Genomic DNA, 24,670 nt, shown 5'->3' on the forward strand with positions numbered 1-24,670 from the left:
TTATTTTGTCAAACACCTCTCAGATATGTTCTAAATTCTACATAAAATATTTAATTACTGAATTTTTTTTAATGCCTAAACATACATCTGGATCAGTCCACACTCTTAACATCTATCAATATATATGTTCATCAATGAATCCATATTAAGGGAGATGACATGATTTAAAATTTACCTGATTTAACTGCCATTGACTACATCCTTGAGTTGCAGCAGCCTATGATTCTAATGTGGCCCCCATCATTGCCCCTATCTTCTCTGACTCCAACTGCAGCTCCACTCGCCTTAACCTCCATACTGCTTCCTTCTTATGTGATGACCATGCCTGGTGACCCTCTTCCAGCACTTTTCAGTATTCATCAAGCTCAGATACCAGCATGTTATCACCAAAACCTGAAGTAGTTCCATGAGGTGTTGCATTTCGAATAACAGGAGGAGTATTCTTTGGCATTCTCTGAAGTTGTAACCATGGAAATGGAGATGAAGCAACCACAGTAAAGGGAGAGAGACTTAGCGTCACAAAAAGCGAGGGTGGCCTAATAGCTGAAGTGCTGCTAGAGTTAGAAAGCCATGAAAGAAGCATAGCTGATGGAGGAGTTGGTGCATTAATGAGAATAAATGCCCTATTGGAGGCAGTCATGAGGTAGGATGGGGAATTTGCTAGCATATGCTTCACTCGCATTGCATATAGTCTCACACTTTCACTCTCCTCTTCCTCCTCAAAGCCTCTCTCATCTGTTCTTCCCCTTCTTGACTCCTTCCAGTTCTCTCATTTTTCTTCCTTCTTTTTTGTCCGGTTCTCCTGCCCTTTTTCGTCTTTTCTTGTTCAGGCTTCTTCTATGCTTTGTTTTTTTTCTCAGTGCTCTCTCTTTAGAAGTCCTCTCGTCCGTTCTAAATGCTATCTGTTTTTTCTTTATTTTCTACCTCCGTCTCTTTCTCATTCATTCTTGCCTCCCATGCTCTGTTTTTATTTCAGTTTTCTCGTCAATTTTTCTCTCATTCTTCTTTGTTTTTTTTTCTCTTCCTCAATCTCTCTCTTCTCTTCCTTAGTCTCTCTCTTTTGCTCTATTTTCGTGCTCTTCTCACTCAGTTTCTCTCTTCTCTTCATCCATTTATGTCTTTGGCTCTGTTCCCACATCCTCAGTTTCTCTTCTCTCTTTTATGCTCTATTTTTTTTTTTTCCTTCTGTTTCTCATGCTCTCTTTTTCCTCCATTTCCTGCTCTTTCTCGTGCTCTTTTTAAAGCAAAAATAGGAAAGAGCTTGTGTGTGAGGAGAGAGTTTGCGTGCTTCACCTTTCTCGCTCTGCTTTGCTGTGCATGCATGCATCTAATCTCCTATGCTTTTTCTCCATGTGCTTTTCATCTATTTTTCTTCTACTTTCTGCTTTACATGTGGCCGAGTCTGCTCCCTCTTTCCTTCTGTGTTTCGTGTGTGCTGTTTTTTTTTCTTTTCTTCTCTGTGCTGTAACGTGCATGACACACAAATGAAGGACCAAATTTGATGGTTAAATTCTTCTACTTCCCTTCCATTCTGGTCCAATCGAAAGTGTTCGTGTGTGTGTGTCTACTCTGCTTTTCTGCTCTCCTTCTGTGTTTCGTGTGTACTGTTTTTATTTTTTTTTCTTTATGCTGTAACGTGTGCACGAACGAAGGACCAAACTTTGTTTATATATTTTAATTTTTAATAACTCTTTTTTTAAATTATGTTTATTAATTTCAAAAATTGGATTAAGGGACTTCAAAATTTAATTTTAGATTAAACAATATTTTTTAAAAAATATATCCTAAAAAGGATTAAATTTTATTTTTGTATTTTTATATTTTTTTTTTGATTATTTTAATGAACTAAAGAAATAAAATCTTAATCAACAAAGATTATCCAGGATAAAATAAAATTAAACCTTTATTAATTATTTTTTTAAAAATATAATCCTAAAATGATTAAATTTTATTTTTGTACTTTTATATATTTTTTTGGTTATTTATTATTATTTTTTATTAATTTAAAAAATATCTGAATAAAATATAGTGTTCACATAAATAAATTAAGTATGAATATGTGAATATAACAAATAAGCGTAAGATTGATCACGTGATGTGTTGATTAAGTATATGACTGTGATATGTCATCGAGCATGATTGGATTTACATGATCATGGATAAGTAGGAATTCACTGTAGAGCGTTTTGAAAATTCATGTAATGTAGCCTCCTTCTAGAAGTTTCACACAGTGGTTAGAATAATTATTTAATTAAACGTGCTTGGTTTTATCCCCATCCTTCGAGACAGATGGCTTAGATTGGGCACAATGCTCAACATCATCAATTTTCTATGAGAGTATGGGTTGACGAGCAATCATGACATCCCAATAATTCGACCATCTGTTTCGAGATATATATGGTGTCACCATATGGCTTATTTCTTCAAAAATCTTAAAATTAATTGATATATAATAGTGAGTATAACATAATGGGAGCAGAAAGAGATAGAGAACTAATTAATTATAAAATATTGCGACAGCTGGGTTACTGTGGTTTGAAACGATAAAGAAGATATCTTACCATGTAAAACTAGATGATCACCTTCAATTATATGTTTGTAAAAACTAATAAATGTATGGATTGATTTGCCTATCAAGTTTCTAGTAACAATCTTAATATTAAGATGTTTTGATGATTCACCTTGGGCTGCAAATTAAAAATCTCATATTTTAACATGACTTGATTTCTGCAAATTAAAAAAATGTAAGGTTTGTATCACCGTCTTATAAATTAAGGATCTAAAATTTTTGGAATATGTAGTTCCACGTTTGTGAAATGTTATATATACTTAAATTTTATAGTTTAATAAAATAAAAAAAAAAGCTGTATGGTGACATTCTTTCTAGAAAAGGTATGTATAACCATTTTTTTTTCATTTTTTTCCGGTTCAATATATTGGATTTATGTTTGTCGGATGGAACTCATCCTCAGCTTCTCACAGTCTCACTCATGCAATTAATATGGGCAAGCTTTTTTTTTTTTTTTTCTTTCAGATTTGTTCAACCCTTGTTCGGTTCTAGTAAAAATGATAAAAATGTCTTATAAATAAAATTAGACAGAATATAAAAATAAAAAATTATAATTCAAATTCTCAAGTGCCTAACATTTATTTTATATATATATATATATATATATCTTTTCAGTAACGTGGAACTACACATTCCACAAATTTTTAATAATTTAGATCCTTAATTTAAGAACGGTGATAGAAACCTCACTTTTTTTTTACGCAAGATCATGGAGAATTGTGCAAGAAAAAGAAATCAAGTCATATCAAAATATATGGTTTTTTGTTGTCTAAGTTAGATCTACAAAAATTTTAATATCAAATTGTCACTAGAAGCTTGATATATAAGTCAATTTGAATATTTATTAGCTTATTTAAATATATAGTTGAAGGTGATTGCCAATCTTATATGACAAATTCCTAACCTTCTTTATAATTTCAAACCACAGCAACTTAGGTGTCACAATATTTTATAATTAATTAGTTCTCTATTGCCCCCTTTCTGTCTCTCATATGTTATACTGATTCCCCCTCCTCTGTGTAGAGATATGTTAGAGATACTTATTATAAATCAATTAATTTTCAAATATTTTTAGAGATGTAAGATGTATGATGACATTCTTTCTAGAAAAGGTATGTATAACTATTTTCCAATTTTGTTTCAGTTCAAGATTTTAGTTTTATGTTTTTCCAATGTAACTTATCAGCTTCTCACTCATACAAATATACAATCAATATAAGCAAACTAAAAATGTTGTTGATTTTTTTATGTGATAATATGTTTTCAACAACCCTTCTTTAGTTTTAGTAAAAATTATGGAAAAAAATGTCTTATATAAAAATAGTATCGGAGAGAGTACGATAATATAAAATTATAATTCAAATCTCCAAGTGCCAAACATTCATTAAAATCTTATTATTTATTGTAACTTATGAATAGTCCCTTTTTTTTTTATTTTTGACAAAGATATTTTTTATTTTTGATATAATTATTCAATTAAGTTAGATTCAAGCATGGTCAAACTTAGGGTAATAGAGTAAAGACCTCTTAAGAGGCTATGCTCACTTGCGCACTCCAAATCAATGTTGTGGGTTTTAAAAAAAAAAAATATTTTTATTATTTAATATATCCATTGCTTTTTAAGGTTGTTTGGACTCGAGCTTCTTTTTTTAAAATTTATAAAGGCCGAATTTAAAAGCTCAATTATTTTAAAATATTTTATTTTTTAAGCTTAAATTTTAATTTAAATAAAATTTTTAAGTGCAACTCTTATTTTTAACACTACTTCTTAGATTGATTATATTGATATTATATATTTTTTTGAGCCAGTACATTGATATGATATTTGAGGCTCCACTTTTATGACGCATACTTATCGAGCAACTTTTTCAACTTGGACTCAACTTCATTTAAATATGTTTATTTTACTGTGACAAAATAGCTTTTATAGTTAATAAATGAAAATTTTATCATTAAATGAGTTAGCAGGGAAATACTTTCATCTATAAAAGTACTCACTAATCAATGAAGAAATAATGATAAAAAATTTTTATTACTAAATAAGAATAAACTATTTTAACTTTATAACAAAATTCTAACTGATTTATTTCATCACTAATTTTTAGGTTGATCAAAATATCATTACCATATTATCCTAGTGGACCAATGCTACCTTACCATTGCCTCGTCACCCCATGAACCAGTGCCACTTCATTGCCACATCATCATCACATCATTTTTTACTGTCATACTAAATATTATTACTTTCAAAGTGCCTTGATCAAGCTCAAACTTACAACCTTACACCCCTAGTGCCTTTATGCCTATGTTATTGCCAATTCAGTTGAAAGAAATCTTTAATCTTAACTAATGAATTAAATACATACTCCTTTCATTTAAAATGTAAGATATTTTTTGAGGAGTTGGATATTAGAAAATGTAAGGTATTTATAGTCTTTTGAGATATAATCATTGCCTTTTTTCAAAAGTGTCCCCATTGATAATAAATTTATATTTATTATAGGGTATTTAATAGGAGTAAATATAAAAAAATAAGGTTAGTTGGAAAGTATGTAACTAATTTATTGGAGGTAAGATTCAATTAAAAATACATTATATTTTTTAACAAAGAGAGTATAATATTTAACCACACATATATATTAATAAATATATTATTTTTTGTTTATTAATATAAAAAAATTAGCTTATAAATAATAACTATTTCTATTATATCTTATTTTAAAATAATTTTTGATAATAAATTTAATATTAAATTGAAAAGTATTTTATTATTATTATATATTATATTATAATTTGTATCTATATAATATATAATATTTTGAATTTTTAAATTTTTATTTATGAATATTATCATTTTATTTTTATTTTCAAATAAGAATAATTAAGTATACAATTTAAATTATTATTAATAATATACAAATAATTTAAAATAATAATTTATTTTAAATTATAATTTTTAAATTATTTATTTATAGTATAATAATAATTTATATATAAATATATATTATAAATAATAAAATTAAATTAAAAATAATTTATAATGGAATTAGTGACTTAATTATGATGGAAAGCTTTGTGATAGAATTTTATATCCTAAATTTCATCACTAAATTGAAATAAGATACCATGAAAATTGGCGACAAAATTTCTCATTAGTAAATCCCGTGACTGAATTATTTATGACAGATTAGTGATGGAATAATGATAGAATTTTAATGATAGAACATTTGGTGGCTAAATTCGATCACTAATTTAGCAATGGATTAGTAATAGATTAGTGATGGAAATTTGCTCATTCGTTGTTTTTTTTTTGTGGTGTTTTACATACAGGTATACAATTCTCATGATCAGTTTAAAATATAATAATAAGATATTATTATTATATATATTTTAAAATATTTGTCACTTTATGATTTCAAATGATGTTAAATTACCGAAATGGTCATTTAACTGATAACAAGTTATTGATCAAATTGTGTATGAGTTGGCGACAAGCACTTTTGGTAGCCAAATTGCAACTAAATTAAAAAGATATTGCTTAAAAAATTAATAAATACAAATAGTTTTTTTTACCAATAATAAAGACAACTAGTTGACAGAACATACATAAGAGATATGTCCACATATAAATTAAAGAAATAAGTTTAAGGAATTAAAAAAAAGGAGTATGCATGCATGTGGGTGAAGTTTCTCCCCAAGCATTTGTTTGGAAAAAATTATACATAAATTAAAATGTTATTAATTATTTTTTGGATAAATACACAAATTACCTCCTAAATTTTAAGTTCAATAGCACTATAAATCATGAACTCATTTACTCTGTAAATTATTTTCTTAACTTTTAAAAATAATACAATCGAGTCTTTGCTGTTAACAAAAGTTAATTTTGACTGTTAGTAGACTTCAAAATAATAGAAAAAAACTTCAAAAAGTACAAAAAAGGCCCAAAAATTATAGACAATGATCCAAAAAAATACTAAAAAGGGGCAACAATTTTTTTGATCCTTTTCTATCACTTTTTAATCAACTAATAGCTAAAATTAACTTTCATTAATGACAAAAATTAAATTATATCATTTTTAAAAGTTGATGGGATAATATAATTTGCACAATAAATAAGTTCAGAATATTTATGATGCTATGGAACCTAAAATTTAGGAAGTGATTTGCTTATTTATCTTTTTTTATATTAGTTGAAAATTCAAGCAATATGCTCATAGTTGAGAAGAAAATGAGTAGAAAAATCCGTGGAGGAAAGTAATAACTCCTTTAATTGAAGAGGCTCATCCAAATCAAGTAAGTAAAATTCTAAATCTGAATCCACAACCATAAGCAAGCCCTGTGAATATTCTGGTATTCCAACTATAGGAAATAGCCTATAGCTTGTTTGAGTCTTGGCTATGTCATATTTATAAAGATCCATTGCATATGACGCATCCCATGTGGGTGGTGGCATATCCTAGAGCGTCATTATTCGCTTTCACTTGTGTAGTTTAATTTAATTTAATTTAATTTGAGTTTTTTTAATTCATCTTTTATTTAATTCCTGATTTGATTCACTTGATGTTTAGTTGATTTGCTAGTTTTAGAGCGATTCTTGTTGTTTTGGATTGAACTTGGTGCTAGGTTCTGTTTAGAAATGCTCCAATTCATAACTTATAGGACTGTCCTACCAAGTTACACTATTAAGAAAAACTTAATCAATATTATCATTAAATTGGTCAAAATATTGGTGTACAATTTAATATTCAGATGGTACAATTGAATTAATATATTATTATATTACATATTAAAATATTATATAGAAATAGTAGAAATTTTCTTGGCTTTAACCATGATATATATATATATATATATATATTGTTTGTTCCATTGGGTTATTTTAAACGTTTCGTATTGAACAACTGGCCTGTTGAGGAATAACAATTAACACACATTTGATGGTTTGTTGTACGCATTTCTCTTTTTTGGCTAACTTGTACGCATTTCTCAATCAAACATCAATGCTTCTGAAAAAGCCATGTGACCACTAACTTTCCACGTGGGTGAGATAGAGAAAGCCTATAGACCAACCAACCAGAAAGTTAGGCGAGCAACAGAAAATATTAGAGTCATAATTCAGATGGGATTAGTATAAATAAATTCAAAAAAAAAATTTAGAGTTAAACTTGCGAGGTTAGAATTTTTTTTCTTCTCTAAGTTAATTTGAGTTGTCCAAATAAGCTAAAAAAAATTCAGAACAATCTCAAATTCGAATAAACTTAGCCTGTATATTTAATTCTTTATTTATTAGTAATAAAATAATATAAAAATTAAAAACACTAATTTCAGGTATTTGGCTAGCTTAAATAAGCTTGAAATGTTAGGGTTACAATTGACTGTATAAAGTTTTTATATATTTTGATACTTTAAGTTTGTTTCAAAAAAACCAATTAGGAGATCTAGAAATTATTCCCAGCACGAAGAAAAAGACCGGCACGTGTTGCTGCCCAGGATCGAACTGGGGACCTTTAGTGTGTAAGACTAACGTGATAACCACTACACCACAGCAACCAGTGGTCTTGGTGTTTTATCAATCCTACTATACTCATTTCTCCGCTGTCTTTATCATCATTTTCCTCTCATGCGCGCATGTTTTTCCCCGTTATGATGGCCGGGTAGAGGTATTTTAAAGATGCTTATATACTCTCCTTGTTTAAAAATATTTTTTTAAAATGTAATTATTATTATTTTTTAAATATTTTTAATGATAAATGACTTTATATTTATTGTAAAGTATTTAATATGAGTAAATATAAAAAAATAGTGTTAGTTTAAAAATAAATAATTACTTTATTAAAGGGTGAGATTCAGTTAAAAATATTTTATATTTTTAAACGAAAAGAGTATCAATTAATTTTTCAGAATTTCTACATGAAATGTGTGGCAAACTTTTATATATACTTACGTTATAGAGTTCTATAAAAATTAAAAATAAGCTATATGGTGACATTCTTTTAAGAAAAGGTATATATGACCATTTGTTCATTTTGTTCGGGTTCAATTTATTCGTTTTTATGTTTTTTTTTTTGAGCAAAAGGTTTTTATGCTTTTCGAATGTAACTAATCACCTCTTTCACCAAAAAAAAAAAAAAGCCACTCATAAGCTTCTCACTCGTGCAATTAATATGGGAAAGCTTTATTCATTTATTTTTAAATTTTTGATAACATAATATATTGTATTTTCAACCCTTATTTGGTTCTAGTAGAAATGATAAAAATGATAAAAAAAATTATAATTCAAATCCTCAAGTGCTTAACATTCATTAAATATATATATATATATATATAATATGTATATTTCTTTTCAGAAACGTGGACTAAAATATTCGACATATATTTAAATTTAGATCCTTAATTTATAAGACGGTGATGGAACCTCACATTTCTTTTGAATGTAAGGTAACAGAGAACTGTGCAAGAAAAAAAAATCAAATCATATCAAAATATATAAGGTCATCAAAATTTTTAATATCAAAATTGTTACCAAAAGCTATACATGCAAGTCAATCCGTATATCCATTAACTTTTCTAAACATTGTTAAATACAGTAATTTGAAAACCGGACCAATTCAGACGGTTTGACTATCAACCGCTCTGAATTTTGGTTTAGTCAATATGTAAAAATTATTTTAGAGATTGAGTTAGGTTGGGCCATTTTAGACCGGAAACTGAAATTAAGCAGAAAATTAGATCTGATTTTTAAGAACCAAACTGTTCCAAAAAAATTATTTTTTTATCAATTTTTTTAGGAAATGATCACTTTTTTTAATGTTTGATATTATGTTGTATCAAATAATTTGTTAAGCATAATAAACTTGAAATATTTAATTTTTTTAAGTTAAGTAGCAATTTCATATTTATTTTTTATATTTAAATTATTATATATATATATAATTTTTAATTTAATTATTATATATTAATTTAATTATTGATCCAACCAACTTGAATCATACGAATTGTGAATTCGTTGATCTTTTGGTTCAATATTTACTCTGGTTTTACAAATATTGATTAAATATGATCATCCAGACTCACGAGTCATGTGGCAGGCTGCCTGATCTTTATAGTCCCAGACCACAGCAACCCAGCTGTCATTATATTTTATAATTAATAATTAGTTCTCTCTCTCTCTCTCACATGTTATAGTCATTCCCCATTCTGGGTGTAGAGATATTTATTATATATAATAATAATAATAATAATAATAATAATAATAATAAATCAATCAATTAATTTTTAAAAAATCCGATGTGAAATGCTGGTGTGTCACATTTATATATATACACTTATAATTCTATATTCTTTGAAAGAAATAAGCTATATGATGGCATTCTTTCTAGAATAGGTATATATATAACTATCTTCCAATTTTGTTCCAGTTCAAATAAATTTTTAGTTTCATGTTTTTCGAATATAACTTATCAGCTTCTCACTCATGCAATTAATACGAGCAAACTTACAAATTTTTGTTGATTTTTTTATAGTGTTAATGTGCTTCAAACCAGTGAAATAATAAAAAAGTTATAATTCAAATCCTCCTCCACTGCCAAACATTCATTAAATATTATTTATATTTCTTTTCTTTGAAAGAGGCGTGGAATTACATATTCCACAATTTTTTCAAAGAATGTGAGAAGGAGACAAATCATTTCATTAATTTATGAGACGGAGATAGAAACCCCACATTTCATTATCATAAATAAAACGTATAGGCGAACGATGGAAGAAGGTTGGAGGTTGGACCCGTTTTTATGTTTGGAAAAATGCAATAATCGATTCTCATAATTTCATTAGGTTTTGCTTTTAATTTTTATAATTTTTAATACTTATATATAGTTTCAGCAAAATTAGACGAGATTTGTTACTCAGGTCCTTATAATTTGTGTTAGTATTTTTATATAAGCAAAAGCTAACAAAGCTACAAAGACTAAAAAAAAAAAATCTAATAAAATTATAGAGGTAAATGATTATGGTCTTTCTTTATATTTTTATATAAACAATTCAGAAGAATATTCCTGTTTCTTATTTAAGCTTGAAGATAAAATGAAACGTGGATCTCAAAAGCCTTATTTTTTGAGAGAATGATAACTAGATCTCAAAACTTCAAATTAATAACGTTCAAGTTCTCAATAATCTTTTTTTAAAAAATAAATTTTATATATCAATTTTAAACAAATGTGAACTTAAAAATCTAAATTATAGATAAGATATTTAAATTTCAAGTGTAACTATTAGAGTGTATTTAAGATTTTTATTTATAATTACTTGAATAGATATTTACAACAATTTTTTTTAAAATTTTATCAAGAACCTAATTAATTATAATTTTCTCAATTTTTCTCACTCTCTTTTAATTTTAAATACATGAATGATTAAACAGGATAGATCTAAGTTTAATTAACTGGTTTATTAAATAGGAAAGATCTAAGTTTAATTAACTGGTTTTCCGACATAAATAAATGAATACATTTACGTAGGTAATTCAATTTCAACCAGGAGAATCATGTTTCTTCATGCTCACTCAACATTAGGATGGAGATCCGTCTTGGAGTTTGACACCAAACCTTCAGTTATACCGAAAGTCAAATCTTACGTACAACAACTTAATTATAATATATTTCACTCGTCCCAGTCTTACTTACAAGGTACTTCCTTCATTTAAAATTATAAAATATTTTTAAATAAAATTTTATATATCAACAACATTTATTAAATATACTTTATAACCTTAATTTTTTAAGATAACATTATAAAATTGTAAAAATATCCTTCATTTAATACTTCATTGATAAAAGAATATTAAAGAAAGAGAATATATGAAAAGGTTAATATTAAAAAAATATTATTAATAAAATTTTATTTTTATTAAAGTTATTTATATTTTAAGATATTAATTTGTTTTAAAATATTTTATAAAATGTGATGGAGGGATCATTTTACAAACACAAAAGGTCATCTTTATTATATGGTGTTGAACCAAAAAGTTGAAATAGTCTTCCTATCTTGCTTTTACTTGAGAAAGCATTGTGCAGATGGCCAGGTGATTTATCACTTTCAACAAGGATATGATTCGAAAGTTACAATTTTTTTTAAATGCTCTCCCAGTTTATAAAGCATGCCTACAAAAAAATAAACTTTTGACAGTGACAAAAGTTCAAAAGACACGCTAAAAGTGACAAAAGTCCAAAAAGACACGCTAAAAGTTTTATTAAAAGTCGTTATAATAATTGTTGATAATAGTTTTTTATGGTGATAAATATTAAAAATAATAATCTATTAAAATTATAATTTATCATATTAAAATACTAGCTTAATAACATAATTATTAAAAAAAATATGAACTATATATGTCTTAAAAAAAATTATGAATGATACAAAATTAGAAATAATTTAACAATCAAACTTAGCACATCTTGATTATTATTTTTTTATTTCATGATTTTATATATCATTTATTTTTTTAAAAATATAATTTTAAATTCCTGTATTTTGTTTGCGTTTTACTATAGGTCCCTACACTTATTTTTTTAGCATTTTGAATTCCTAAATGAATAAAATGTAGGGACATTGGAGGGATTCATAACACAAAAAAAATAAACTTGTAGGGACTTAAAACATAAAAAAAGTGCATGGATCATATCTATAAAAAAAATACAAGTAAAGTGTGGAGAACTAAAATTATGTTTTTCCTTTATTTATAATTTTGCATATAAAATCAGATATTTAATTTCATAAATATCTTTTGAATGATTTTTTAATTTTAAATTTTTAAAATAATTCATACTAATTTTTTAATAATTTAAAATATAATTTTATAAATTATTTCATATAACTTAAAATTATATTTAATTTTTTAAAAATATTTTTAGTGGAGACAAATGTTATCACTAAAAGTAATTATATAAATTATTTTTTTAAAAAATAATTTTGAAGTGGATTATATAAATTATTTTTTATAAAAATACTTTAAGTGGCAACAAAAGTTCGAAACAAAAGTGAATTATATAAATTATTTTTAATTTTTAAATTAATTTTTATAAAAATACTTTTGACAATGACATTTAATTGTCTCTAATAAAAGTATATTTTTAAAGGTGACAAATTATCACAGTCAAAAGTAAACTTTTAAAATAGATTTTAATTTGTCATCACTAAAATTTTACTTTTAACGATGACTTTGCTACCAATTTTTTTTTTTTGTAGTGTCAGTTTTGGCAAAATTAAAAATGCTAAACCAAGGGGAATTAGATCAAGTAGAAGGTAATAGTATCTTATAGCGTGCTTAACTAAGGTTTAAATTTCTATTGAAAGAGGTGTTCACATTTAATATCCAACAATCTCTCGAACATGATTACCTCCAATAGTAGGGGATAGTTATGGGAAATCTAAAAAAAAAAAATACATATACTAATAAGCTTCATTAAATTTTCAAAAAAAAAAAACCCTCTATTTAATATTACTATATTTGTAAAACATTAAATAGAGGGACAAAATATAATAAAGAGGGAGAGTAATATTCCCTCCATCCCAAATTATAAAATACTTTTAAAGAAATTTGACTTCCTAATATAAAAGATACTTTAAGAATATTTAAGTTTTATAAAATACACATATTCAAATATTATACACTCTATTTAATTTCTATCACTCTCTCTTTTCAATATATTAAGTAAAATATATTTTTAAAATTTTATATTTTTATTTTTAAAAAATAAAATTGTTGAGTATATTTAATAAATTTTATTAATGTATGAGACTTTATTCAAAAGTATCTTATAATTTAAAATAAAAATAATATAATATTAAACCTAATATCATTAATAAAATTTTATTTTTAATCAAAATATTTTATATTTTAAAATATCCAGCCACCTTTTAAAGTGGGAGTAAATGGGGATGGGAAATAATATAATAATTTTTTTTTAAAGCACCAGTAACTATTCCTCATCCGCACGTCTTTGTTATTTATTGACTTATCCAAACATCCTATATAACCAGAGCAATAAATCTCCGCCACACACAAACCTCTCACTTTTCTGAGAAATAGCTAGACCTCACAGAGGCAAAAATGGAGGGTGAAACTGAAGCAAGAAGATCAGCTCACTGTGTGGTGTTGGCATATCCAGCTCAAGGTCACATAAACCCTATGCTCGAGTTCTCCAAGCGTCTTCAAGATGGAGGAATCAGTGCAACCCTCGTCTCTACTCGCTTCTTCTGCAACAAGTTACACAAGCTTCCCGGTTCCAATATAGCTGTCGAGACTATCTCCGATGGGTTCGACGACGGTGGGATTAATGAAGCAGTGAGGCGGAAGGTCAACTATTACGATCGGCTTCGGGAAGTAGGGACACAGACTCTGATTGAGCTCATTGAGAAGCTTAATGAAACAGGGAAGCCTGTTGACTGTATCGTTTATGATTCATTCTTGACTTGGGCTCTTGAAGTTTCGAGGAAATTAGGATTACTTGGGGTGAGTTTTCTGACTCAGAACATTTGTGTGGATAGTATATATTACCATGTAAACATGGGAAAGCTAAAACTTCCACTGGTAAAAGATGAAAATATTTCTCTTCCTGGGTTGACATGTTTTGAGCCTTGGGATATGCCAAGTTTCTTGTATGAATATGAACCAGGAAGTGCTGTGCTTGATTTGGTGGTGGGTCAGTTTTCAAACATTGAAGAAGCTGATTGGATTCTCTGCAATTCATTCTACGAGCTGGAAATTGAGGTACATGCAAGCAACTACTGGTCCTTAATTAATAAATCTGCTTTTTTATTATGGAGTTTTATTTATCCGGATAAAAAAAGAAAATTGTCTCTTAAATTATAAGTTAGCATCTAAGATTCTAATATTATTTTTTATATAATGTTATCCTTCAACTTTTAAAACGTGTGAAACTAACCCTTATCATCAATAAAAGCTGATTTTAACAGTTAGTTGACTAAACAATAATAAAAAAGCATAAAAAATTACAAAAAATGACCAATAAAAATTTGTGGTTCTTTTATGTAATTTTTGAATCTTTTAGTGTAATTTTTTTGGTCAATTCCTATAATTTTTGTGATCCTTTTATATTATTTTCTTATCAACTAATGATTTAAATTGACTTTTGTTAATGATAAGAGTTAAATTGTAGCATTTTCAAAAATTTAAGGGAAACATTGTATCAAAAATGAATTTAGGGTTTTAGACATTTCTTGACTTATAGTTTATAGGCCAATATTTTATTCAATCTTATTTATTTTTCCTATTAATGTTTACTCAATCTCTGCGTTGGTTTTGTTAGGGGAGTACAGTCTATGCTTATTCATCGTCAACCTGATATATTTTTAATCTAATTTTATTTTTATATTTTAAATAATTTTTTTGTTAATAGATACATATATAATTTAAATAAAAAAATTTACAAGTGTCATTTTCTTTAAGAAATAAATTTATCGTATAAAAACTACAGTTTGAACTGTGTAAATATGGACGGTCTGATCTAAATTGGACTATTCAAATGTTTTTACAGTGATGGGCATGCGGTATTTAACAAGCATTGAATGTAAACCTATTAGTTACACAATCTCAAAAATCACGTGGCTCTCTCCTAATAATCAGATGCGGTATTTTGAATTTTCTCAAAATAATTTTCTAATTATAGCCTATTTAAAATTTTTTGATGAAAAATAATTATTAAAAATGAAGAGCAAGCTATCAATAAATGTTGATCAAATTGGTAAGGATTTGGTTCATAACCCATAAGATTATGAGATCAAATCATAAGTATATCTGTAAGTGCTCTTTGAGTTTAAAGATATGTCTTGACCTTGGTGAGACTTCGGGACCTAACTCACCTAATCTTTGTGTATTAAGAAGAGCACGTTGTAAAATGATTTTCCTAAAAAAAAAATTAACTGAAAGGCAGTACAATTCATTACTTGATGTCTATGTTTATTCTATATTGTTTAAAAATATTTGGTATAACCAATAGAAATTTAAGAAATTCTCTTCCATTATATAACATTGAGATAGGTAATATATACCTATTACACTTACTTATCATCATTCAACAGAACCTAATTCTTTCTATTATTTTCGAATTAAAATAAAAAAAAGACATCTATTATTTACAAAATTATTTATTCTATTCCATTCTCTTTTATATTTCATTCTGTTTTGTAGATTAAAGCCTATAATTCTAATAAATTCAATTAATAAGCTATCTCTCGATTTTTATATATGAGTAGGTCATAAACATATATATATATATATATATTATTTAAGAACATTTGAATTATACAAGCTTCTTGCTATAGATTTTATTTTTCTTGAGAGGAAATTATTATTAATTTAATTTAAAAAATGGTTTTAGGTGGCAGATTGTATGAGAAAGATTTGGCCAAAGTTGAGGACAGTTGGACCAACCATACCCTACAAGTTCTTGACCAATAATACTAATAACAAAAAAGTTGAAGATGAAGAAGATTACGGATTTGCCATATTCAAGAGTGAAGAATGCACAAAATGGTTAGATAATCAGCCAAAACAAACAGTTGTTTTTGTGTCACTAGGGACTATGGTATCAATCAACGAAGAACAAATGGAAGAACTGGCTTGGGGTCTAACAGATAGTGAAGTCGCCTTTTTGTGGGTAGTGAGAGAATCTGAAGAATCTAAAATTCCCTCAAACTTTCCGAGAAGAACACAGAAAAGTTTGGTGGTCCCATGGTGCCACCAACTCAAAGTCCTATCACATGAGGCTATAGGATGCTTTGTAACACATTGTGGTTGGAATTCAACGTTGGAGGCTTTGAGTTTAGGAGTCCCAATGGTGCTTATGCCTCTTTGGAGTGATCAAAGGACCAATGCAAAGATTATCAAGGATGTTTGGAAGGTAGGCGTGAGAGTTCAATTTGATGAGAAAGGGATTGTGAGAAGACAAGCATTGAAGAAAAGTATAAGGGAAATCATGAAAGAAGAAGGAAGAAGTGAAGTGAAAAATAATGCCATCAAATGGAAGAATTTGGCTACGAAAGCTGTTAACAATGGTGGAAGTTCTTGGAACAACATTGAGGAATTTAAGGATAGCTTGATCCCTTTTAAAAATTAACTGATTAACCCTAGGCTTCTAGGGTACATATGGATCTGATGAGATATCAGATTAATTAGATTTATGATTATTTTTATTTTGTTAGAATAATCTGTTATATATATATATATATATTTATATTTTAATTTGGCTTGAATAAATGCAATATTTTATATTACTAGGTTATTTTTTTAGATTATTTTAGGATATTTGCATTTATTGGTATAATTCAGAATATTTACATTTTAATTTTAAATTTTTTAGAATATTATCACATATATTTAATTTCTAGCTAGGTTAGATTAAGGCATAATAAATAGTGCCTCAACACATTTATTTTATACATGGCTTTTATTGAACAAGAATTACTATCAATGCAATTTATCTCTCCTATGAGTTTCTCTTTTCTATCTAATTTTCTCCGTTCTCTTTTCCTCTCTTCCCTTCTCCTTTTCCCCATCTTCATGCTGCATCAAGATCATATACAAATCTTGACTAGGAAGTTGTACTGTCCATTTGGAATGGGAGGAAAATAAAGATGGTAGAAAACTAAGGGAGGAAAGTACAAGAAAAAAACATAAATTTTTTCCTCCAAAACTAAATTTTTCCATTTTTGGATGGAGAGGAAAAGTGGGAAGAAATTAGGAGGGGAAATTTTCAAAATAATATTTTTTTACTATTTAGGAGTTTTCCTTCTTAGTTTTAATTCCTTCTTATTTTTCTTCTTATCCAAAAAAAAGGGTTAATTTCCCCCTCTCTATTAAGAAATTGGGAAGAAAACATTTAGAATTTAAATGTTTTATTGACAATTAGAACTCTTGAATTTGCAATTATTTGAATCCATATTTGCAACTTGTTTTAAAATTTTTTTTATCAAGAACATAATTGTCATTAATTCATTCCTTTGGTACTTAATTGTCATTTTATCCTACCTTCTTTTTTCGTCTCACACTCAACATGTTCTTTTTTTCTCTTTCTAAACTCTACAAAAATTTCATAATCGAGAATTCTAAAAGATCACAATTTAGCAGTTGACTGAAGTAAAATGAATTTGATTATCCTTAAGATTTCAGGTTTTAAATTTGTAGTATCAATTGATGCTTTAATACGTAATATTTGGTCGTACCATATACTAGATTGTTGTAATTTACTTATTCTTCTTCTTTGGTACTACATAGTTCCATTGCGTTATTGCACATTGAGTGAAAGGTAATCAAAATAAAGAGAATGAACTATGATGAATGTGGGAAGATAAACAGGAATTTGTTTCTACTTGTTTGAATGATATATATGTAATTGGAATGAATGGAATGCCAAGGTTGTGAGTTTCTTTATTAAAAATTAAGAGCTTCTTTGATTACAGGTAAGGAGATTGATTGATTAAAAGAATATAGGTATGGTGGATTTGACTTTGAATTTTACATATTTCAAATCTCACTTTTAAATTATTTATTTGGTAGTTTAAAAATTTCAAATGAATAAAAGAGATGAGTTGAGATCTGAAATGAAAATGAAAAATTGAAAGTAATTAGTTCACCTATATTTTTTAAATTTTAATCGATGAGATATAAAAAATATAAAAAAGTTCATAAAGGCATTAATAGTAAAAACATGAAAAGAATAAAAAATTTGAAGTGATTAAAATTTTAAATGATTAGGATATAAATGAAATTTGAAATTACAAAGAAAACAAAATAAAAAATTGATTTGTACTTGAATCAAATCTAAATATATTAATTTTTGTATATTTAAATAAGGAATTTGATCTAAATCTGAATCTGAATCCACATTAATTCAAATACACCCATAATGTAATGTAACAATTATCACCTCAATATTGTGCTTACCCGCTTGAAGCTGAGAATATTACCTCTCTTGAATATGAATTGTATAATTTTTATTTATTACTTATATGTAATGTATCTTTTTATTGAAGACAATTTTATTTAAAGTATGGTTGAATGAATTGCTCAACATTTAATGGTTTGATTTAAATGATTTAAATTTATTTCTTTTATTAAATTAAATTAAAAGATTGCTGTCATTTTATGATTTACTGTAGTATTTTTAAAATAAAAATTTTAAAGTAATCATAGTGCCTACAGAACAAAGATGATTTATTTTTCTTAATATGCTTTCTTGGTTAATTTGCAAAAATGATGGGATTAGAAAAACATTAGTCATTAATAAATTTGGTGATGGAACAGCAAACTAACCCCTGCATCAACAAGGCATTAACAAAAAAATTTTACGTGTATTGATTTGACTATAATAAGTTGACAAATCCAACTGTATTTTGACTCGTTACAAATTCAATTAAATATTAATATATTTTCTCCAATTTTTATTATAATATATATCTAACTATTTCACTGGAATTAGAGAGAGGTTAAGTCATTAATTTTATTTAAAAATAAAATAAAATTTTAATTTTATCCTATTTAAATAAAAAATTTTAATCTTTACATTATATTCTTTCTCATAGATAGTTAGTAAATTTAAATAGAGTAATATTAAAAAAAAAGAATTAGTATCTCGTTGATTAAAATTTTTTTCTAAAATATACCTTATAATAGAGACCGGAGAGTACATGTGTATATAGATAATATTTTTAAAATTAATTTAATTAAAGTTAGTTCATCAAGAAAAATAAATTGATCTTTGGTCAAAAAAATATTGATCAAGATCACTAATATTTTTTTTACTTGACTATCAATAGGGTTAGATTTAAGCATTATCTAGCTCAATTAGAAGTGACTCTTTCAACACTAGAGTTTTTTTTTTACTGTGAATAAAAATGAAATCAAAATTCATAAAACGTTAATAATCAGTGGAAGTTACTGTTATACTTTAAATTTCACACACATAGATTACTTGTCTCAATTTAATCATCACTAGTTCACTGTAATCAGCTAAAAAAATTTAGTGGTCAAACAAATAAAAAAATTTAAATTAGTGTTTTTTTTTTTTCATCAGTAGGGTTTAAAACCATTGACATAGGAGATTCAAACTACCCCCACCCACTCCTAAATTAGTGTTTTTAGAAGTCCAATGTCTGATTCAATTATAAAAACATTAACTTTTACTGTTCATTCATTTTAATTTGGTCTGTCGCTGTCACTGGCCTTCTTTTATTTTTAATGTTACGCTCAAAAGATCCCTCACGTCTTTCGTTTTGTATGTCCTTGTCAGTGGCCTATCTCTACAGTGTTTGAAAAGCTTTCTGTATATTTGTCCACACAATCCGACCAGTTTTTATTAGAATTCACTTTATAAAATAGATTGATGTGGGGCATTAGTGACATTTTTTTTAATATTACCCAAATTTATTAATTGCGAGAGAGAATATTATAATATAAGTTTAAAAAATTTTTTCATTTAAAATATGGATAAAATTGAAAGTTTATTTTTTTTCAAATGTAATTAATGATTTAATCACCTCTTCTTGATTTCAATAAGATGATTAAAGATATATTATAATAAGAATAAGAGGAAATACTTGTCATTCATAGCCACTCACCAACATGGTGGTAAACTAAATAACTACTACCTATAGTCCTATATTTACATTATACGAATTTTGTAACTGTAAATATAAGTCAATTGGCAAGAGTTTATGTAAGTGCTAATTGATTTGTTCCAAATATGTCCTTCTTCTCAATTTCCAATGAGGAGATAAAGAATGTTTATTTTTAAATTTATAGTATTCATGTGGGATAAAGTTAAAAATCATAGAAATTTTTAGACAATTTCAATTATGTAACTATTTAACTTTTCTTGATTTCTGAGTTGTTTAATCACCACACTCATAAGATAGCTTTTGGTGCCATCCAAAGGCCAAATTACTCTGGAATTCTTTATTGTCACTTTTCCCATTGTGATTAGTTAAATAGATAGAAGAGAAGACCAACAAGCTAAACGTGTAGTTCAACTGATAAGGAAGATGCTGTACTAGCTTAATCAGAGGTCTTGAATTTAAGTTTTGGAAATTTAGTAGTAGTGTTTGGTGGCAAAGCTTTCATCCGAAAAAATTCTAACCTAATGCGATCTAGATTAGTTGAGACATATGATAGTTTACTAAAAAAATGAAAGAGACAGAGGAGAAGAAATTCTAAAGAGAGAAGCAATGATATACAGGGCAGGGGGAGAGAGAGAGTTCCACCTTGGCGGTTTTGCTAAACTATTTTAAATTACAAAATTAAAACAAAAATATACTCAAACAAGCAATCATATATATATAATATATATATATAACTCGGAAGCTCTTTGTCAATCTCCACCTACCCCCACACATCGAATAAACGCCAACATTACATACCTAACTTTTAGTCCTATAGATATAAATCTATCAATCCTCCACACATACACACACATCCTGAGAACTGGAGAATTTATCGTGAAGACTTAGAAATGGAGATTCAAACAAAAGCAAGAAGAGGTCACTGTGTGGTGTTGGCATATCCAGCTCAAGGCCACATAAACCCTCTGCTTGAGTTCTCTAAACGTCTGCAACATGAAGGAATTACTGTAACCCTAGTCTGCACTCGCTCCTTCTGCAACAAGTTACACAAGCTTCCCGGTTCCAACATCTCCTTTGAGACCATCTCCGACGGGTTCGACGATGGCGGGATCGACGAAGCAGAGAGACAGAAGGTCAACTACTACGATCGGTTTCGGGAAGTAGGGACAGAGACTCTGATTGAGCTCATTGAGAAGCTTAATGAAACAGGCAAGCCTGTTGACTGTATCGTTTATGATTCATTCTTGACTTGGGCTCTTGATGTTTCCAGGAAATTAGGGTTACTTGGGGTGAGTTTTCTGACTCAGAATATTGGTGTGGATAGTATATATTACCATGTGAACAAGGGAAAGCTGAAATTTCCACTGGCAAAAGATAAAAATATTTCTCTTCCTGGATTGCCATGTTTTGAGCCTTGGGATATGCCTACTTTCTTGTATGAATGTGAACCGGGAACTCCGGTGATAGATTTGGTGGTGGGTCAGTTCTCCAACATTGAAGAAGCGGATTGGATTCTCTGCAATTCTTTCTACGAGCTGGAAATTGAGGTATACTCAAGAAATTTAATTTTTTAACTTTGACTTAAAATACAACTCAGTCCTTTTAATTTTGCCAATATATAAATTGAATTTTAAAGATTGTGTTTCAACTGTGCATAGTTCAAGTACTAAGTTACATTTAGTTAAAGTTTAAAGACTAAATTTCAACCAAGTCAAGAGTACACGGATTGAGTTATATTGAATTAAAATTTAGATTAATTAAATCAAAATTATAAAAATCAAATGATAGATTTTCTAATTTGAAAATGTCAAATGAATCTTCGGCAAACAGAAAGATGCGATACGACTTAAGTTTAATCAAAATATCGTCAGATTGATACTGGAGCAAGTTATTTGACCAGGAAAATACAAAGATAATACTGGATCAAGTTGCACAAACCTTTAAAGTTTTTAGAATAGTATAAATAGACTCTTTTTGTGAAAGACAATACTAATTATGCTGATTTTTTTTTTTGGTAAGATCAGACATATCAAGTTACTCTCTGTTTTTAAAACCTCCACTAATTAAGCAAAGAATTGATGAACTGTTTATTTTTATATTTTTTTTATTTATGATGTATTTGTGTATGGATTAAAAAATTTGGTCTGTATGATTTAGAAAAATTACGATTTTTTTTTTTTTGTGTTGAGATAGTTAAATGTAATCGTTTGGTTTTAATTAAGGGTAGGCCAGGACTAATGAATTTTATAATTAATAGTTGGATCACCTAATCAAATCACTATATGAAAAGGCCAACTTTTATGCCAGCTTCTAAAAGTTGGTTTTAGGTAGTGGTTGATTATTTCATTATTTGACCAAGACTTAACCAAATTCCTAATACATTACTTTAATTAATTGTAGCTTTCTTGTTATTTTTTAGCTAGTAAGGGTAGATGACATTGCATGCCAACTTTTTTTTTTAATAAGGGGCCCATATAATTAAATCACAATCCTTCACGATAGAATAAATTAATTATTACTAATCTATAAAATTTGTTTTTTTTTAAGGTTGCAGATTGTATGAGAAAAATTTGGCCAAACCTAATAACCGTTGGACCAACCATACCCTACGAGTTCTTACTGAACAATAACATTAATACACTTAAAGATGAAGTAGATGAAGATCATGGATTTGCCAAGTTCAAGAGTGAAGAATGCAGCAAATGGTTAGATAATCAACAAAAACAATTAGTTGTTTATGTATCATTAGGAACAATGGTACCTCTCACTGAAGAGCAAATGGAAGAACTAGCTTGGGGCTTAACAGAAAGTGGGATGACATTTTTGTGGGTAGTGAGAGAATCTGAAGAATCTAAGCTTCCTAAAAATTTTCCCAGGAAAACCAGAAAGGCTGGTGGTTTCTTGGTGTCACCAACTCAAAGTCCTCTCACATGAGGCTATAGGATGCTTTGTAACACATTGTGGTTGGAATTCAACGTTGGAGGCTTTGAGTTTAGGAGTCCCAATGGTGCTTATGCCTCTTTGGAGTGATCAAAGGACCAATGCAAAGATTATTAAGGAGGTTTGGAAGATAGGAGTGAGAGTTCAAGTTGATGAGAAAGGGATTGTGAGAAGACAAGCATTGAAGAACAGTATATGGGAAATCATGAAAGAAGAAGGAAGTGAAGTGAAGAATAATGCCATGAAATGGAAGAATTGGGCTGCAAAAGCCGTAAACAAAGGTGGAAGTTCTTGGAGCAACATTGAAGAATTTATGGATAGCTTGTCCCGTTCAAAAGTTGACTGGTATAAAATTCCTAAGTTTAAAGTGTAATTAAGGATGCCCTTAGGGTCTTGATCATTACATGTAATAAAGGGAATGAAAAACTTTTATATTATGCATGTGTGGGAAGATAAATACATAATGAATTCTTTTTCGCGTCTTGTTTGAATACTATGTAATTGACTAATTGGTATTATTAAATTGTGAAGACTGCGTATTGGAATTTGGAAATTAATCAGAAAGTTGTTTGGGTATATAAAAGAATACCCTTAAATCAATCTTGTTGAGGTCGTTTTGTGGTTTGTCTATAAGACTATAACTTCCATAAATATATGAGTCGCTCAATTATTCAATTGTTCAGATTTATTTACAGCCCGATTGGTTTTTATTCTCATTTTTTATTGTTAAAAATCATTTTTTAATACAGTTTTTAAATTTTTTTTAAAACAAAAAAAAATAAAATTTGTTTGGTTATGTTAATTTTAAAATAGTTCTAAAATTAAAAATAGGCTGATAATGATGGTTATAAACAGTTAATAATGTTGATTTTTATATAAATTGATCAGGTAACTGTTATTTTTAATAATTATATTTTTAAAATAAGAAAAATAAAACGAAAATAACTTAAGGTTGTTTCTATTTTTTTATTTTTTTTAAAAATAAAACAGTTTTAGAAACAATTAAATCAAAACCACTATATAAACAATCTTTAAATTTTATGTCTTAGAAAACGAAAAAAAAAAATTTAAAAACTGAAAAACAAACATGCCCTAGATTGTTTAATTTTACTTTTTCCTTTTTATCTTTATTTTACACTATTTTAAAAATTTACTATAATGAAAAACTATATTGACATCCATTCGCTTTCTGTAAATAAAGGTTTAACCTAAACTTTATACATATTACTAAGCGATTAAAGAGGATCTAGTTTTCTTGATAAGCTTTCTTAGCGAAGTCTTTTTTTTTTAAAAGACGGGGACTGATTAAAAGAAATGGCGAGTTAGGCAAAGAATGAAATTAATAAATTTGTTGAACGAATATATATACATATGTATAATTATAACCCAAGCTTAAGACAACGAAGAGGCCGGCCCCACGGGAATAAATAAAAGTCATCGAAGTTTATATGACGCATGATCATTTGCTTAGTAGTTATTTAAAATTGTTTTTATTTTATTATTTTAAAATTGATATTATATAAA

General features: G+C 27.5%; 1 protein-coding gene, 1 non-coding gene and 2 pseudogenes across 2 annotated transcripts; 2 read left to right on the forward strand and 2 right to left on the reverse strand.

Annotated features, from left to right (window-relative positions):
* Positions 1–217: 217 nt before the first annotated feature.
* Positions 218–765, reverse strand: LOC129289016 (transcription factor AS1-like; annotated as a pseudogene).
* Positions 766–8,049: 7,284 nt separating this feature from the next.
* TRNAV-UAC (transfer RNA valine (anticodon UAC)) lies at positions 8,050–8,122 on the reverse strand. Its single transcript has one exon. It is a non-coding gene; the product is annotated as a tRNA-Val (tRNA).
* Positions 8,123–13,622: 5,500 nt separating this feature from the next.
* LOC129288967 (UDP-glycosyltransferase 74G1-like) lies at positions 13,623–16,987 on the forward strand. Its single transcript, XM_054925792.1, has 2 exons — positions 13,623–14,339; positions 15,970–16,987. Exons 1-2 carry the CDS (start codon positions 13,680–13,682, stop codon positions 16,705–16,707), a joined length of 1,398 nt encoding a protein of 465 aa, XP_054781767.1. The 5' UTR covers positions 13,623–13,679; the 3' UTR covers positions 16,708–16,987.
* Positions 16,988–21,033: 4,046 nt separating this feature from the next.
* Positions 21,034–23,612, forward strand: LOC129288818 (UDP-glycosyltransferase 74G1-like; annotated as a pseudogene).
* Positions 23,613–24,670: the final 1,058 nt, after the last annotated feature.

This window comes from Prosopis cineraria, unplaced genomic scaffold, assembly GCF_029017545.1.
Source record: "Prosopis cineraria cultivar Desert tree isolate PC_DT_omini unplaced genomic scaffold, ASM2901754v1 PC12, whole genome shotgun sequence".
NCBI lineage: Eukaryota > Viridiplantae > Streptophyta > Magnoliopsida > Fabales > Fabaceae > Prosopis > Prosopis cineraria.

Bases quoted from the DNA above. Each gene is read 5' to 3' on its own strand.
- LOC129288967 (XM_054925792.1), top strand. From the start codon at position 13,680: ATGGAGGGTGAAACTGAAGCAAGAAGATCAGCTCACTGTGTGGTGTTG. The intron at 14,340-15,969 runs GTACATGCAAGC...AAATGGTTTTAG, and splicing joins TCTACGAGCTGGAAATTGAG to GTGGCAGATTGTATGAGAAA.